Source organism: Hypanus sabinus, chromosome 16 (genome assembly GCF_030144855.1).
Source record: "Hypanus sabinus isolate sHypSab1 chromosome 16, sHypSab1.hap1, whole genome shotgun sequence".
NCBI lineage: Eukaryota > Metazoa > Chordata > Chondrichthyes > Myliobatiformes > Dasyatidae > Hypanus > Hypanus sabinus.
Window position 1 is genome coordinate 44,254,760 of NC_082721.1, and position 19,669 is coordinate 44,274,428.

General features: G+C 35.9%; 1 protein-coding gene across 7 annotated transcripts in view; it reads right to left on the reverse strand.

Moving 5' to 3' along the window:
- Nucleotides 1-1,202: 1,202 nt before the first annotated feature.
- The window catches only part of LOC132406257 (ELAV-like protein 1), a 54,643-nt gene continuing 36,176 nt past the window's right edge, over nt 1,203-19,669 (reverse strand). Inside the window, exons 6-7 of one of the 7 annotated variants that reach the window (XR_009516119.1) lie at nt 5,240-18,366; nt 1,203-1,514 (exon numbers count right to left, since the gene is read on the reverse strand). Coding sequence is in view for 1 of the 7 variants with exons in the window: in XM_059991648.1 (XP_059847631.1) it covers nt 18,039-18,366 (328 nt within the window). In the remaining 6 variants the exon portion in view is untranslated. Of the gene's footprint in view, nt 18,367-19,669 lie in introns of all 7 variants that reach the window. The other 6 variants (XR_009516117.1, XR_009516118.1, XR_009516115.1 and 3 more) reach the window with 6 other exon arrangements.

Here is a 19,669-nt window from a genome sequence, read left to right on the forward strand (position 1 = left end):
TTTGCAGTGGGACTTAACCCTTACTTGCGGAGGTTCTCAGGAATGAAAAAGAGTATCGTGGAGAGCAGAGAACACGCTTGCTCCCTGGCCTATGGCAAAGCGGCTGACCAACCTAAGTGGACTCGACAGCAAGAATCAATTTCAAAAAAATCAGCAATCTTGACATGTACCTCTGTACTTATCATTTAACGGGATTCAAGACCACAACAAAATCGATGTGGAAGTCTTTTTGTTCTCTAATCTTCTCCATTACAAAGCGTCTCCCCTCTGGAAACAGTTTCTCTTTGCTCGAAGGAAATTTATTACTCTAGTACATATATGTCACCCTATACAGGCCAGAGATTCTTTTTCTCTCGGCAATAAATTCATAATTGAATAACAACCACAGCAGAATAAATTAAAGACCACACCAACTTGGGTGGTTCACTCTATCAAAAAAAAATCAAAACATTTATTTTCAAGTCCTTAGTTATATTTTGTAAATTAACTTTTATGTTGTGGAACAAAAAAAAACACCGTGTACTGCCCTGGCTCAAATGTGAAATGTATGCAGTCAGATCAGGCGATACGCGGCTGCTGTTAACCTACGCCGGTTACTTGCTGGTTTCCTCAAAGTTCCCCACTAGAGTCTTTCTGTAATTCTAGCTGTTCATTTGCATTTTACTTCATATGCAGTGGTTATGAATTTTAGTAATTGTTAGACTGTCAGTAGCTATTTTATAGTGGTGTTAGTGCTTGGTCTTCATGATTTTGTTATATTGCGCAGTAGTTCTATTTTGTTACCCGGATGTAGTGTTGTGATGAAGCGATCCATATGAATGGTATGCAGAACAAAGTTTTTCACTGTACCTTGGTTCTTGTAACTATCTTCTGATAACTAATTTCCAAACACTACCAAAGGATGTAGGTTATTTTATGTAAAGATGTGACATACAGATGATGGAAGAAATGGTAGTGAAAATTCTTGGACACACAGCCTATCTATCAGCAATGGAGATGAATGCACAAAGTCTTAAGAAATGTACTCTTACCCGTCACGAGTTGCCCACAATCAAGCCAAACATATTTTTCTGAAATAAGTAGTGTGGTTCACAGCATCAGATTGTTAACACTTTGAATCAGCTCCACTGATAATGCCACCAGCACTAACAATTTAGGCAAGTGTTCAAAAGCAATTGAAATAAATTAAATCATTAATCAGAAACACTGTCAAGTGCTTTAATTATTAAACAGTGTACTGAAATGTCAGATGATCTTTAACTTGAAAATAAGTTATCTATACTTCAGACTTGTCAGCTTCTGTCCTACTCTTTTGCATTAAACTATTGAGCAGGAAGCTTGGTGATGGAAATCTTTTGTAGAGCTCCTCCATCGTCGTGGTTTGAAAATTCCTGTTTTCAGTGCTCCATTATGCACAGAGAAAGTTGAAAGGGTACACTTTTCAGAAGGTATTCATAACTGTACCACACACACCATTTTAAATGAAAAATTAAAAAAATGTAGATGGTGGAAATCTGGAAAAAAAAAGAGAAAATACTAGACTCAGGAGGTTAGGCAGTTTCTGTAGAAAAAAAATTAACATTTCAGGCAAATAAATTATTTAATTTTTCCACAAAGATCATAGTGCTTTTTTTAAACTTTGTATTCCAGATTTTATGAAATTCATAAATCACTACCATAAGAGCAAATTTCCACCAGCAGCACTATTGTAACACATGGTCTGGTTGACCGGGTAGACATAGCTCTGAGCCCGAGGGGCAGAAATTTGCCAAGTCTATTGTGCCAGTTTATTGCTATAGCAGCAGGAGTGTTCTGTAAGCTTGGACTGGGAGCAGAAATGCATTACTCATTTTCTGACAGGCAAACACTGGGATAAAGATGTGCGTCATCAGCTGTACTCCCCTACCACCTAGAGATTAATAATGGCCACATCACTTGGTAAAATCTAATGACCAGTTTCAGCATTGGGCAACAGGTTTAGGAATAAGAGTAGAACTGATGCAAGTAAACTTTAGACTAATTATATATTAAGTACTTAGTGGGTCAACGTCCTCCATACACTGGTAGAGCTGGGGAGGAATTACTTGTACATTGTAACTGTTTCAGATTAGACCATCAATGTTCATTTATTAACTGATTCAGTAGACATGGAATTAGGTTTTGTAATTCATTGTTGGTAAAACCCAGGCTTGAAATACCATTTCATCAGCTTCTATCGCAATGTTATAACTTCCCTAGTACAATAATATAGACTGTTGACTTTACAATCTAACTCATTATGACCATGCACCATATATATCAGCAGAGCAGTTTCTCTGTAACATTGTTTATTGTTAATTTTTGTTTAGGTTGTACTACCTTAATGTACTGTTGTAATGAATTATTTGTACAAACACTATACAAGTTTTTCATTCTACTTCAGGATATATGACAATAATAAACCAATTTACCAATTTCTAATGGTATGCCCCTTCATTAAATGGCATGCAAATTATTAACATTTTTACTAACTTAAAGTGACAAGATTCATGCCATGCTACATATATCTGTTAGGATTTCAGAACAGGAAGAAAGTTAAGGTAGCCTCTGCGTGCATTACCTTATCTTTGCTAATGGAAGGGTAGTGAACACATGTTCATTTGAAATTCCTTCAAAAGTGGAATCCCTGAGCAAGTTACAGAAACAGTGAACAAGCTTACAGTTCTTCCATCATTGATGCTGCCCTCACTTGCATCTCCTCCATTTCTAGGACATCTGCACTCATCCCATCTTCCTGCCACCTGTTAGGGAGAGTACCTCTTGTTCTCACATACCGTCCCATGAGCCTCCACATTCTACGTCATTCTCCACAACTTCCGCCAACATGATCCTATCACTAAACACATCTTTACCTCCCCCTCTTCTCTGCATTCCACAGGGATTTTGTTGTCTATTTGTCCCTCCCCATTAATCTCCCTCCTTGCACATACCTCTGCAAGCAACCGAAATGGCTCATCTGCCCATTTCCCTCCTCCCTTGCCTCCATTCAGGGGCCCAAAGTCCTTCCAGGTGAGGCAACAGTTCATCTGCAAATCTGCTGGAGTCATCTACTCCCAATAGGGCCTCGTCTACGTTGGTAAGATTCGACATCAATCGGAGAACCACTTTGTCAAGCACCTCCGTTCCAGCTGCCAAGAATGGTCAACCACTTTACTCCTATTCCCGTTTCTGTTTTGACATGTCAGTCCATGGCCTTCTCTTTGTCATGATGGTGCCGCTCCCAGGGTGGAGGAGCAACTTCTCATTCTTTCTGGGGAGCCTCCAACCTGATGGCATAAACATTGACTTCAACTTCTGGTTTAAAAAAAACATCCCCTCTTCATCTATTCCCCACTCTGACCTCTCAACTGCCTATTACCTCCCCCAGTGCTCCTCCTCCTTTCCTTTCATCTACAGTCAATCTCAACTCCTATCAAATTCATCCTCTTCTGGTGTCTTGCACCTTCCTTTTCAGTTCCTAAAGCATTTTGTGTGTTGCTTTCTGATATCTCAAGTAACATAGAGAAAGACCCGATTTCACCTCTTGCCCTCCCTTAAATCCCCATTATTTGTTATATTTTAAATTCAATTATGCTGTTTAGATAGCCAAAGTTTCTCTTTGTAATTCAATAGTACTATAGAAAAAACTTTGAATTAACCAAGAGATTCATTCCTTTCCAAATTGTCTAGAGGATGATAGCAATAGGAAACAGACAAAAACAATCCAACGCAATTACATTAATATTAAGAAAACTTAAATCCAGGTCTTGCCTTTGGGAAATTACTCAAGTTTTATTCAAGTGTGGATTTACCAATCTTTCACTTGAACTCTATGTACACTTGCAGGAAGGGCTGGGGGAAGATATTTTTTAATGAGGCAAAATGAACGATGGACTTGGGCTTTCCAAAATGTTACTTAGATAGGTCTAATCTCCTTACCATTTCTCTCAATATACTTCCAGCTAGAAGCTGGGTAGTGACATTGATGATTGCACTCTATCTGAATCTAGTTGCTTTTGTAATATTTTTAACAATGAAGTCACCCAAGCAAAATATTAAGAGTTTCAGAGACTGATGCAAGCCTTTAAGTCAAGGTTCTCTAAAATCTTCAATATGAACTGAGTGGAAATTTGGGGACATATAATAATCTTGGAACAAATTTCATTTATTATAAATTGTCCAGGTCAATATTAATTTTAGGATTTAGAAGGCTCACTAAACAGATTTTTATAATTTAAATTCAGTTGAGCTGTTTATAGATTACAATTTCCATATTTAACTATAAAAGCTAAGACATGTTGTAAACAGGAATTTGTTATTTGCCATTTTCAACGTAGTTAGCAGTGCAGGTAGTTTTTATTTCTTGAGATACAGCATGAAATTGGCCCTTCCTACCCTTCCAGCTGCCCTACCCAACAACTCCCATTTACCCCTAGCCTGATCATGGGACAATTTACAATGACCGATTAGCCTACCAACCAGTACCTCTTTGGACCATGGGAGGAAACCGTAGCACCTGGAGAAAACCCACCCAGTTAATGGGGAGAACATACAAACTCCTTACAGAAAGCAAAGAAGCCAAGGACAGTATGGAAAATAAGGCAACAGCCGAAAGAACCTAACCTTTAGAACTGAAACTTGTAAGCCATGGCCTATAGAAAGGGAAGCAAATCAGTTGTTTGTCTTCCAATAGCTAGTTATAAATATGGGAATGGTGTAGGTTTGAGAGTGCAGGAGTTAAGGAGTTAATTCACCTAAGTTTAACACCTAAAATCTCTGCTGCAAGTTACAAACATGCAAGAATCAGAACTTACCACAATGCAACTGTCATGGCTCATGAGGGATACCCACTTGAGTGAAAATGGAATGCACCTGGTCCCACAATAGAAGAGAATCTTAGCAGAAGCAGAGAAACTGGTGAAATCAGTGCAATGGCTACTTAAGGGGCTGCACTTGCTTTTCTTCTACAATTACTGTTGCATTAAATCCTCATAGTTGCAGGGATTTAATGGCAATGATCATTTGCAGACCAAGGAACAGTTTGTAGTTTTTATGATTAAATATAGCTCTGAGCTCTATTGCCAATCTGGTGGACTAGAAACTGGAAACACGCAAACTAGGTTGTAGTCAGGACACAAGTATTAAGGAGAACAAACATCAAATAGGTTGAAGGAAGGATAGAGGTCAGGTTAAAGAGATATTAAATAAATTTCTACTTAACTGATACGAGTCTGTATTCAATGTAGGTCAAAAGGAGCTAATAGTTATTTCAAAAAAATGTTCAAAATTCAGAATCAAGCCCCATAGTCATACATCCCCCATCCCAACATCCTTGTGCCAGGTACACACACACTAAATTCTGATACGAATACTAGTCTCTCTCATTTATTTTGTGTTAAGTTAAACATTAATCAAGGTTTGTGCTGTAGTTAGCTTTAGCTAGCAGTTCACAACTTAAGTACAACTTCCTTGGTTAAATTTTATTCTCTCCCCCCCCCCCCCCCCCCCACCCACCGGTCATAATTATCTAGCCCTTAGGAACCAATGTACAGTTAATTTGGCAGTGTAATAACCCAGGCTGTGATCTGACCCCAGAACCCATTTATAGGTGAGAACACAATCCCTCTTCTGGGTGGTATCATTCCACATTAGATTGAAGCTATGAGCTGTGTAGGACCTCAGTGTGCCATTAAAAGTTTCCAAATGAATAGGTTAATTATCAAGCTTGGATGCAAAATAAAGATAATCAAAATGGAAAATAGACTAGATAAAAAGGTTATCAAAAAGGAGCCTGGTGTTATTTCAAAGAGCATTTATTCCAGTCTACATACTTCAGGCCTGCTGCTTTTTCACTGGACACTATAACAATTATGCATTTTAGTGAAAATTGCTCATAAAAACAGTAACTTCTTATAAAAAAAACTGTACAGCAAGATTCCTAATAACCCCAATACAAAGTACTCCTGTGCAGATGACATACAATTCAGAGTGAAGATTTAAAAATCATTCACCTACTATGAATTTCATTTCATTACTGAAATATAGAATATAGTGTTATGCCTAAAATATAGTGTTACGCCTGAATCAGGCAGACCTTTTTTGGGCACTTTGTTCATCATAAGTAAATTCTGGACAGAATTATATAACTAGTAAGCACAAGTGCCACGTTGATTTTTTGACATGGTTTAACACAACATTTTTAGAAATTGATTATTCATTTTGACCCAGATTGTAGGAATTGCACATTACTTCTGTAGTTAAAGTTCAAAATTGCAGACCAATTAGATCTGTGTGTCAGTCTCAGCAATAAATATTTTAAAAAAAGGTTAATTGGATTGTACAGTAGTTCACAATTTAGTGGAATGCGAATGATTCTCTGCTTAAAATATGAGCAAAAGAATGTGACATCAGTTCTTAATGACCGTTTTCCTCTGACTTGAACATTCATACTTGGCCTCTTGGGTTGAAAAGAGATCCATCTATTTGGCCACAATTAGTGCTTCATTTTTAAAACACATTTATTCAATATGAGACAAGTTAATAAATGCCCTTTACAATCCTGTAGTTAATTATTCAAACCACTGCAACTGAAAAGTATTGCATGGCTGAATATATGAAATTAAAATCTCAGCCATTCATTCTCCATCATTTCTGCTGTGGTTCTTTGCTTCCACTATTAGTTTCAGTTGGTATATATTTGTCAAGACAGCATGAACTGATTTTCAGCTATAGTCTACTTCTGACCTCGAAGTAGAACCAGTCTGGTTGCCATCAATCCTTTATCTACTGCTAACCATTAGTAATGCAAACTCAATAAAATATCTAATTTGTAGCTTGGAAATATGTGGCTCTTGTCTCATAAATTCAACATACAATGGACAGTGTTATTTAATTTAAAGGGCATGTATTTTAAGAAAAAGCACCCCTTCCTCAACTACAGAAAAAAACACATAAACGAAATTTAATGTCACATATGCACATGGGACAAATAATTTCAATTCTATATTTTGTCCCTAAAAAAATCTAAGGTGATATTAATGTAGATTTTTGTAACTGAAATGCTCAAGATGATTTTAAAATACTGTTTCAGTTCATTACAGCATCACTTCTACCACAAGATTCGTTCATTAAAATGTCAGTAAGATTGAGAGTACAGAAAACATTTACAAGGATGTTACTGGGACATGAGTTATCGGGAGGGTTAAGTTAGGATTTCATTCCCTGGTGTGCAAAATAATGAGGGGAGATTTAATGAGGTTTTGAAGGTAAATGCAGATTTTTCCCACAGAGGTTGGGTGAATCTAAAAGTAGAGGTTATAGTTTAAGGGTGAAAGGTGAAATATTTAAGAAGAACCATTTCCCTTGGAGAGTAGAAAGTGTGGAATGAGTTGCCAGCGCAAGTGGTGGAAATGGATTGAGGTGCAATAGTTAAAGAAAGCTTGGATAAGTATACGGCAGCGAAGGGCATGGAGTTGCACATTGATGGGACTAAGAATAATCCTTTGGCATGGAATAAATGGGCCAAAGAACCCGTTTGTGCTGTAGTAATGTTCTATGACATTATCCCAATATACTTGTGTGTGTTTGGTGGAGGCAGAAGTTGGTTAATCTTGTTTTATATTCCTTCAACTTTGTATACAAAGTACATGGCCAAAATTACGGAGATCAAGCTGTGATATGGACCAATTTTGTTCTGGAACAGCTTGCATTCACGCTAACAGTTAGAATTCTGCATGCTTTGAATGCTGATTCCAGGCTTTTGGAGGTTTGTGGCTCACTTTGTTAGGTACAGAGATAACAAGTGACTCCATCTGACTATAACTACTAACTGTAAATTAGAGGTGTTCCTTCCCAATTAATAGATTGCCTGCCTGGTTCACATCGCCCTCATGCCCGTGTCAGAAGAATCCAGTGCACTGCATGCGAAGCAAAGGCACCTCAATCCTACCCATCCCATCTATTTGTGGACATCAAAAGGCACCATGGCATTACCTGAAGAATAAGGAATATTTTTTTTCAGAATCCTCATCACAAAGAGATTGGGTCATATATTAATTGTGAAACCTTCTTTGGCACTACCAAATTGCCAAGTTTACCTCTAACATGAGTAAGAACACTTCAGAAATGATCTTCACAATCACTTGAGTACAATAATAAGTTCAAGATCTTCCAGGAAAGTAGATAAGGGATGGACTTCAACTCACAAGTGCTGCATTTTGAGAAGTTAAACCACGCCAGGACCATGCACAGTGAATGACAGAATCAGGGGAGTGTTGGCATACAAATGTTCCATGGAACCGAGTGGTGAAGGAGCCATATGGTATACCAAGGCATGGAGTATAGGAGTAGAATGTCAAATCACAATTGTACAGATAGTAAACCACACTTGGGAGTATTGTGTACAGCTTTAGTTGTCATGCTAAAGGATGTGATTAAACTACAGATGCAGAAAAGATTCACTTTGACAAGAGGGTTTGAGTTACAAGACTGCATAGGCTGTGACAGTTTTCTCCTGAGCAAGGAGACTGAAGTGACCTTACAAAAGTCTATAGAATTGAGTGGCACAGGCAATGTGGTTAGTCAGTTTTTAGGATGGGTAGATAAGATGTTTTCCCAAGGTAGGGGAGTCAAAAATTGGAGGGCACATGTTTAAGGTGAGAAGGTAGATTTAAAGGGAATATGCAGGCCAAGTACATCCACACCCCACAAAAAATATCGGTTGGCGGCGATATTGAATTAGCTATTAAAGGATGTGACAGATGTGCTTCAAAGATATTCAGAGGGGTAGATAGAAAAGATCTATTTTCTGCTGTATAATTGCATAAATTGCTATACATCTGTGAATCCACATTTGTGTTTCTGGGATGAATAATCATCAATAAAATATTTAATACCAACAGTAGTATATATCAGACCACAAGATCTTGGTAACAGTTCAATGTTTTGAAATTTAATTTTCATATGAATGGTAATTCTTAATGTAAATTATATAATTCTTTAATTACCACAGCTGCCAATAAGTAAAAGAGCCTTGCATGTTATACAAATCTACATGAATAATTAATGCCTATTTCCACATACTTCCTCAAATCCCATTTAATAATCTGATTTTTGCAGTGAGTGAGTGATGGCCTAAAATCTAAATCTAGGTCTTGACTCAGCTGCTCAAATTCAAGGGAGCAAAAAAGACCTGGCTCCCAGATGAACTAATCATAAAAATTTCCAACTATGATACAACTTTTATAATTGTGATCCTTTGAAGATTATTGATGTTTCACAACTCAAGATGGTGATATTCATTGTAGAAACATGATCACCATACAATAACATCCAATCTCTGACACTTTCCCAATGACTCCTAGTGGTCTTGTACAACCAGTTTTTTTTTAATTAGATGTTGCAAGAACAGTAGAGCACTTGCTCGCAGATGAACTTTGACAGTAATTCAACAGTACAAGAACTTTGGAACAGGTATAGGAACTTTGGTAACTATTCCAAAAACAACCACACCACCAGTTATCAATGGAGATTTATCCTCATTCTTAAAGCTCTCTAAGTCTTCTATTTGCTAATACCTGTCTTAGAGGCATAAGCATAGACTACTTCAAGAGCACTCCTTAGTTGTAAAATAAGCAGCAAATTACATGCTTGAAGTTATTTTGTGACTTTCAATTTCTGAGCCACATTAATATTTGCAGCTTCTGGTCTGTACAATCTTCTCACCTCATCAATTTTTTTTTAAAGAGTTGATGAAGATATGCTCAAGTGCACTGTTAATGACATCACAAAGTATAACTTCCATTTTCACAAGGTAAAGAGCTAAAGGCCAAATGTGAGCTTTTAAAGTAAGTGTGGTAACCATATTAACATAAATCACAAGTAGCTTGTTGGAAGCTTGTTGCTATTTCTCTTCAAATCCAAGAAATTTCTGCAGAGTGTTCTGATCACCAGAGGTTGAGGCACCGATTGGTGAATTAAAGCTGACCTATACAGACATTTCACATTTCCTACAAATAGAACTTAGACAAAAAGCAAAACCATTCACAGAAATCAATTGGTAAAAACTGAAAAACAGAAGACTAAGTTCAACCAAATACACAAGAGATCAGTTTGATCCGGCCAAGTAATATCAAACTTTCTACTACAAATTTATAAAAGCGTAAGTGCATATATTCACCCAGCCAGTGTACTATTTTACTGTAGACTCACTGATTCTTGGCACGTTAGAAATGGATGTCGCCTTTTTTAACAGTTGAAAATTACATCAGATATGGAGTTAGATAAGTTTGCCAAAATCCAAAGTTACACAATTGTCAATGAATCCACAGCCCAACTGGATTGCTTAAAAACAAAATTACTACCCCAGTTAGATCTGTTCCTGGTTATCTCAATCAACTGACTAATTACTTCACAGGTTAAAGATGACGTATATGTTAATATAAAGTATATCACAATTTAATAGCCAAAATGCAACTCAATTCTATTTTAATGGGTTAATTTTGAGAACTAAAATACACATCAGGAAGTAGTGTGTTAGGTCAACTGCAGTTTAGAATTTTCATTGTTAATTAGGGACCAGTCAATTCACCACACAATACAAATCTAATCCCTATTTTAAATTTAATAATGTCCTTAGATTATAATGCTTTTAACTGAACAAATTAGCAGAAAAACACAAATGTTTAAATAGTATTTAGATACAAGTGCATTATGGGCCAAAACTGATCCAATAAAATTTGAGTGAAACATCGGAAAAACAATGACAACAGCGCAAACATCAATAGGTGACACTGCCATCATTTGCTACATCAATGTACTACTCATACTGATTTCACATCTGTGAGGGTGGGGAGAAGATAAGTCAAAGCATTTTGAAATGCTAATTCAAACAATTTAAATTTTTTAGGCAAATCAAGATGATCATGGATACCCAATTTATCTTTAAAATCTGAATATGAAACCTATGACCACTACTTTTCCCTTCAGAAACTGTAAAAAAAAAAGCAAATCAAGAGTTCAGTCAGACTTTTCTTTTAAAACAGAATCAAACATAATTTAATATTGGTGAGAAAATAAATTAAGTACAAAATGTTTAATAACTTAAAACAGCCTTCGTCTGGCTTTTGTCTGATAGCAAACTAAAATAAAGCAACAGTATTTAAACATTTACATCCATGAACTTACAGTACACATTAAGCCCAGGCACATCCATCTTGCCAGGAACTATATATTGTACTGCATTAGTAAAAATAACCCCGACTAGCTGCCATGCATTACTTAATGTCTTGAAAAAAAAACATACAACTTTAAAATATATTACACCCGCCCATTCATTTTGACTAGATCTCAAAACTACTAAGGGTACTTCAGACAAACATCCAATCTGGTTCGTAATATTTTTCCAATCCTGGAATATTCCCAGCTCTGTTGTGCTTCTTGCTGTCCACTTTTTAGTAGTTGCAGTGCTGAATATTGAAGTTAGTGGCATTATTAGATACAATGTATTTTCATTTCAAACAGCTACAGCCTTGTCTTATGTTTATTCTGGCACTATATTATAACAACATCTAACCAGCTATATGAGTATTTATTAAACCTCAACATTTCTTAAAATTCAAAATTTTTGTTCACCCAGACTTTAGCCTTATTTGGATTACAGAACTAGAGTCAGTTTGCAATTGGCTCAAGTGAAAGGGAAAAAGACATCTGAAAGAACAACCATGTACACAGGCTATAAAACACTTGCAGCCAAAGTGAAAACTATTTTGGGTATACATGCATCTGAACCTGGTTACAACCTGCAAGATTCAAATCCCCATGTCATCTTTCTCATGGCACATGCCAATGCATGCATTAGAACTTGTGATCCTGTATCACACATAAGGCAATACATAAATTAGCCTTAATTTTAATAAGACCAAAAATTGATTGAATTTTGAATTCAATCAAAATTATAAAAATGGGCTGGGCAAATTACTTTGCAATTTATTGTTCAAATTACTCCATCATACCTCTTATTAAAAAATTAATTTAAGCACTTATGCTTCTACCAAAAATCTTCTCAGCACAGCTACCAGCTAGAATGGAGATTAGTACAAATCAATGGCTAATCTGTGACCATCATATTCATTTTACAGAAATGTGACACTTTGCCAAAATTCAAACTTTTGCTAATTAATTTTCACTGTTTGAAGTCCAGGTCATGTTCATTTTCTTCTGATTAAGCTGGAAAATCCACTCTCTTATCCACGTACTTACAACTACACCATGTTCATTATTCTCTAGTGTTGATTTCATTAAATTGCAAATTGAAAATGGTTATCCCCAACTGAACATAATACCTAAATAAGACCACTGTGCTACAAATGTCAAGTGAGGCTTTGAATCATTTAGGATATGGTCATTATATTAAGTTTGACAACTGCAACTATTCATGGCTGAACATCTGTGCACAACTGTATAATTTTGAAGGATAATAAAAGCTGTTAAAGGCTACACTTGCTGTTAAAGTGCTGCTTGTTGCCTCTATATATAATAAAAGTACAGTTGAAATTTGTGAGATCACTACAAAGGCTGTTCAAAATTAAGCCATAAAGTAAAACAGGATGACTTTAACAATGAATATAAACCATTTCCTCTGTTTGGAGAGAGAAGGATCATAAAATCTTTTTTTTTTTGCAGCATTTATTTTCCTGCATTTTCAGCAAGTCATGGGGCTTGAATTTATGGTGTGCATAAATTATATATATACACACACACACAAAGGGAAAAAAAAGCATTAAACAGATTGCTACATTTTTTGTTAATACCTGGGTGCTGGATTGAAGTGCAAGATGCCTTCAGCATTCTACACTATAAATTAACCTGAAGTTTTTAATAACAAGCACAATGCAAAAAACAAAAACATCATAAGTATTCTATATGTAATACTATGACTGAAGATATAAAATTAAAAAATGAGGCAACTAAAATAAAGGAGATGCCCTGTACAGCTGTCAATCTACTTTAATGGTCAACTAACTTCACCATAGCAGTATCAGAAGGTGCATTCTTTTCTCAAGTAGAGCTAATTAACCCTTGGTCCTACTTGTACTCCCAATATCATTGTGGTAGACACATAATGCCCTTTTTTGCCTTTTGTTTAAACATAAAATAAAATACCGCCTATTTGTTTGGGAATGAGGAAGAATTTAAAGGTCCACTGGCATGGCCTGCACTTCAACTATTAGAGACGTTTAATATCCACTGGTCCTGTCTCAATTTCAGCTGTTTAATTTCAGATGCAGGATCCAACATACACTAGCATTGAACCTTTCAAATAGAAAACCTTTCAGCTGACAAGCCTGGCCAGATACTTGAAGCTGTCTTTATTCCTCTTGAAACTATTATTTACAATAAAGTACATAACAAAGTAAATCTCTTAGAAAGGCTAACATGCACTCAATATATGTCAAGGATATCCTTTTGCGCATAAGTGAATCTGCATGCTCCCTCTTCCCTCCTCCCCAATCTCACTCACTCATTCTCAAGTGTTGAAATTAACTGTGAATAGGTTACAATTATAACAAATACAGCAAAATGGGGAAAAATAATTAACATTGTTACTAAATGAATTCAATATTGCTTGGATATAAATTTATTTACTAAGAATGTTAAAGATGTACATTTTCAGTTGGGAGGCTAGATTCTTAATGAGGTAATAGCTTATACTGCAAGTGCAAAATGCAATAAAACTTGCCTAATAACAGGGTCAAATCATTTCCCTTATTCATTTGGAATCCTCCGACCCAACACTTCCCCAAAAGTTAAAGATCTGTGATGGCATCGAGCTCTTCACTCACATGCCTACCAACCATCACTCACATGTGCCACATCAGCACAGAATTTTAAACCAATGGGGTAGAGTGACAAAAATATTAAAAGATCATACCCATGTACATTCTATCTTCATCAAAAATCACTTCCTACAAGTGTTTATTATGGAATCAGTGACAGATTTCTTCCCCCAACTTAAGTACATCAAGGTGAATTGCTTCACTTCACTCAAGACCTGGAGGGCATTAACTCTGGACTTTTCTGATTCACAGCCCATTATTTAAAAATGAATTGTTGGCTGCTTTGCACAAAAATGACCTTCAAAACTACCTTAAGATTTTATTAATAATGAGGCAATTTTAAAATGTCATAGCCCGAATGTGAAATGGGATGGAATTTAGAGATTAACATGGTCACAATTATGTCATCCAAGCAAGCAACAGTTAACCAATAAAAGATGCATTTACAATATTTGCAGTGATTTAACTCTAGAATCTGAATCAACCTTAGCTCTTTTCTTACTAAAAGAAAAGATTGATGTAATGGAAATAATATCTTACCCAAAATAAATTATTCTGAAAGTAAACACTTTCAGTAAAAGTAAAAAAAATTCTGGAAGTGTGTGGAAGCGGGTGCTGTAGAGTCTGAATATTAAATACATACCTTAGGGTATATGCTACCTATTCTTCAATAGACCAAATCACAAGGAATGGATTCCAGCATACTGTATATGATTAGTTTTTCTTTAACCTCGATGAATTATTTTATACCAGATTACAAATTAGGAATAACTATATGAAACCCAATTATCTGAGCTATGATTGCATGCTTTATCAAGATAGCCGGCTTGGCACTATCAATCTGTAAGCTTAGATCGTAATGATCAACTGTCACTGAAAATTTTACTGGTAATTTACTGTTCCATTTCATTATCATTCCAGTCCAAGCATTACATGCAAGTAACTCACATCGACAACAGAACTGTAAATAAAATGGGGGGGGGGGGGGGGTTTAACTATCATATAGATTCAGTGACTGAACTGTGGCTATTCAGTGTACTGAACAGCCTTCTTTAAAGAATGTTCAGAAACACATTAAAAAATAACACTAAATATATCTAAACTTCAGGAAAATACTTTATAGCTACACTTACATTCTGCAATCAAAGTGTTATTGACAACTGAGAACTTGCAATATTAGAAAACTAGTACAACTTCTGCTAATTGATATTCAGGAATTGGAAGCAAAGCAATGGATCATACTTTGAAAGACAGACTGATCTGTCACAGACCTATCAGTAGATGCTATCCCATGGTTGGTCTCTTTTACTTTGTTTCTGCTTTGGATAAAGCAAATACTTTTGGATATATGGATATATAATTTTGAATATATAATCAATACCCCTCCATCCACAAAAGCAGAGTAAGCTAGGCCAGAGGCTGCCAACTCTAATATTCAATTATGATAGATGCTGCATCTAACTCATTTAGACTTTTTAAGAAGTGCCATGAGATTATTTATCCTACATCATACCATAAACACTAAAGGTATTAGGTAGAAACCTATCCTTACTAACTTGATACTATTCAGTAAATAAACAAAAGAAAAATGTGAATTATAAAAAATGGATGCAGGTTTTAAATTAACCTACAGGCTCTAAAGTGATGTTCTAAAATGTGTCAGATGGAAGGTTAAGAACAATGGCCATCATATGTCCAACCTAATTGCACAATGGCCTTCAACTGGAAAGCACCAATCCAATTTCCTTAAATTGTTGACAATTCACTTAGTGTGGAATAATCAACTTGTCATTCATGAAAAATTGGTCCAGAATTCCACTTGGAGATATCGTAGGTATCAAAAACTTTGTCAGTTTAATCATTTACAAAATACCCAAAGGAATATGTCACTTTTAGTTCTTATGGCAAAGTAGTATATTACTGAATATTACGAAGACCTAACTAAATCATACTTCTATGTAAACTTGATCTCACCATTAATTACCCAAACTGTCAGACAGATTCTCATTTCACCAGAAGACTGTCTTACAAGTGCTGAATGTAGTTGAGTAAACTGAATAATATTTAACTGGTTGAATAATAAATCAGTTTGCACTGATGAATAATGAGCCTCAAATTAGAGATGACTATTGTGGTGATAGTCAACACAAATAAGTGTTCTGTTATTTTTCTTCAACAGACTTCAGTAACTAGTTCAGGTACATTTTACTTTAAGTACTATTCATATTTTGGAAAAAGTCCTTCCATTTTCTACCAAATGTATTTGATTTTCAAGTAAAAACTTTCAAGTAAATTCTAAAAGATTTCTGTAAGCATTTTGTTATCTAAATAAAAGTAAATTAGATCAGATACTCAAAGCAGCAACATTAGCAGGAAAGTGTCCTGTAATGAGAAGCAAGAAACCCTTCAATCTCCCCTAATTGGATGGTCTTGATCCCCTCAGATGCCCGAAATTGTAATAACTTTCCTACAATTTCTTACAATCCAATATTTACTGATGAAAAGTGAACTGCATGTTTCCACAGCTGTTTCTTCTAGGTGAATTTAAAAAATTTAAAAGACACTCAAAATCTTGCTTTGTATTTAAATGCAGTCGGGTATTTGGCACAAAGAAAGACTTAAAGTATTGCTACAACATTTAATGTCAGCTCTTTATACCACAAATTTAAGATCAAGCTCATTTGTACCATACTTTTAGCTTCTCTAAATCACGTAGCACTATCCCGAATCATATAAGCCAACAATTCTACTTTCCTATCATTCCAGCCTGCCCTTGTTCAAACAGGACCAGTGGATTTGTGTCTGCATTTAATTCTGACAAGATTTAAAAGCCAGCTACAGCAATCCATCTGCTGAAGCTTATTTAAAATTTACTGGTTGGCATACAAAACTTTCCATTCAAAATCCCCTGCTAGCTCTCCTGTAAAAAGTTTGTTTATAAAAATAGATGCTCTGTGAAGCCCACTTCAGTATAAGGTGTAAAACTCTTTGGCAGGATACCTAAAGATCAGGTGCCTCATGGCACACTGGTCCCTTGATACCTACCATGAATTGTAAAATTATAAAATAAAATTTAAGCATTAAACAGCAAATGAACTTTAAAACAGAAAAAAACCCAAAAACAAAACAAAATTGGAGCAAAACAAAACAAATTTAATGATCATAAATGCAAAAGTAAAATCAATTGTCAAACAAAACAAAGGAAACAAAATGAAAAGAAATTATATAACAGAACATTAATGAAGTTCAAAGGCAGTTTGAAAAAACTTTTAGATTAGTCTTTAAATCTATTTTAACAAAGCTCTGTTTTGACAGCTAACCTGCATGGAAAAACATTTATTTTCTAATCTGACACATTATCCCAATTTAGCATGTCAATTATATAAAAACAAAAAAGGTTAATTAAGAAATGCAATGGAGTTCACTAGATGGGGTGCAACAAACCTAAAAATGTTCAAAGGTTTGAATCTCCAGGAACTTGCAGGTAAATTTAATTTTCTCAAACATTACAAATTCCCATCCACATTCTTCCACCTTAAAGTTTGGCAAAATATGTTGATGCTTCCACACTCCATTCTTGCACTATATAAGGTAAATGTAATCAAATACAATTGGCCTTTTTTTCATTCTTAGCACAGTTTTTCAAGACATATTGGAGGACAAAGATGCCATTTATATAAAGTACAGAAAATTTTAGCTACGAACATGACTCAAGAGTGTAAATGAACCAATTCTCAGCAGATTAACTTCAAGGGAACAAAACAAGCATATTTAATGTTCATGAATGTATGAATGCTTTGCTAAAAGGGTGTGGGTTTATGAAACTGCTTACAACCAAGAGATTCTGCCAAGAGTTCCCAGTTTAAAAACTAGTAACAGAGAGGGTACTGCATTTAAACTGATATTTTTCAAAATCCACAGAACTGTAGCATTGGTTCGGTATTTCCCTTCCTTTTTTGGATGGGTGGATAAAGTATGGAATGAAAAGTATCAAACATTTGAACATTTCATGTTAATTGCATCCCAAAGTAATAGTAATATAAAAAAAATCCTTTTCACTTATTCTAGAATGGTAGACAAAACACTTCTGTCACAACAATAAGAGTTGCTTTACACTAGTGGACTTATTCACCTTTCAGCAGTGTATTTCTAATCAAATGCTTACAAATGCGCATAAGCTTTAAATTACGCCTTGTGAGATTTGCTGGTTTTGAAGGAGACCTGGAGGATTTTGTCTCCGAGGCGATAGCCATTCAAGCTAGCAATGGCCATGGCAGCCTCCTCATAGTTTGTCATGGTTACAAAACCGAACCCTTTACACTTGTTGGTGTTGAAGTCGCGTATAACTTTGACATTGGTCACAGCTCCAAATGGGCCAAACATCTGCCACAGGATTCCCTCATCTGCGTCTTGGCCTAGGTTGTAGATGAAGATGCACCAGCCAGAAGGATTATGACCACCAACGTTCACACCCGACAAACTACTCATATTGTCAACACTCATCGGCGAAAACCTAACAAGCAAACAAAGAAAATTAACTCAAGAAGTTGGTGTCAAAAAGCTTCAAAGTAATAAAAGAAACAAAAATTAGTAAAAATTCACACCACCTCCAAAAATCAAAAAGATAATAAAAAACAGATCAAAAGGCTATTGGGAAGCTAATAATTGTAAAATGCTAGATCAAAGCAGGTTGTATGCTGAAAGCTAACACATTTCAACCAACAAACAAGAGAAAATCTGCAGGTGCTGGAAATCCAAACATAACACAAAATGCCGGAGGAACTCAGCAGGCCAGGCAGCATGTATGGAAAAAAGTACAGTTGGCGTTTTGGGCTGAAACCCTTCAAAAGGACTGGAGAAAAATAACAGAAGTAGATTTGAAAGATGGGGTGCGGGGGAAGAAGAGAAACCCCAGGTGATAAGATTAAACTTGGGAGAGGGAAGGATGCAGCAAAGAGCTAGGAAGTTGATTGGTGAGAGACAGAAGGCCATGAAAGAAAGAGGAAGGGGGTCAGGGAGGTGGGGGTGCACCAGCAGGAGGTGATGGACAGGCAAGGAGATAGCATGAGAGAGGGACATTGGGAAGGGAAGTGGTGAAGGCGGGTTGGAGGTATTACTGGAAGTTTGAGAAATCGATGCTCCTGCTATCAGATTGGAGGCTACCCAAACAAAATATAATGTGTTGTTCCTCTAACCTAAGTGTGGCTTTATCCCGACAGCAGAGGAGGCCATGGATGGACATTCAACCGTACTTATTATGGTATTATTCAGTCCTATCTGTAATCAACACAACTCTTCTATTGTGCACCTTTACTACAGTCAAACAATGTATCAAGTAATCCCTCTTGTCTACTACATTCTACAAATACTGCTCCTTAGACTCAGACTTGAGAGCATCATCACTGCAAACTGAACTAACTCAAGTACTTTGATTTAAATTGGTTCTGCAGCATTAACCAGATATGCCAACTGTGCAAAGTTAAATGTCTCAAAGTTAAATTTCAACCACAAAAACCAAGCTTCACAACATCAGTTAGCGTCTCAGAATAAATACCATTTTTTGCAGACTTCATCACAAAAGTAACATCCAAATAAATATAAAATAATGGTCAGGCATTTTGATACAACTATGAAAAATTTTTAGACGTGGAACGCAACCCAAAAAGGCAACATGAATTCTGAAGTAAGCAATACAACTGTGAACATTTTAAAATCTGTTCCTTATGCAACACTGTTCAATCCCCAGGCTCCTTTTAATTTTAGGCCACCTCCAAACTGCAAATATTGCTGGGATAAGATGAAATATTTGTATATTT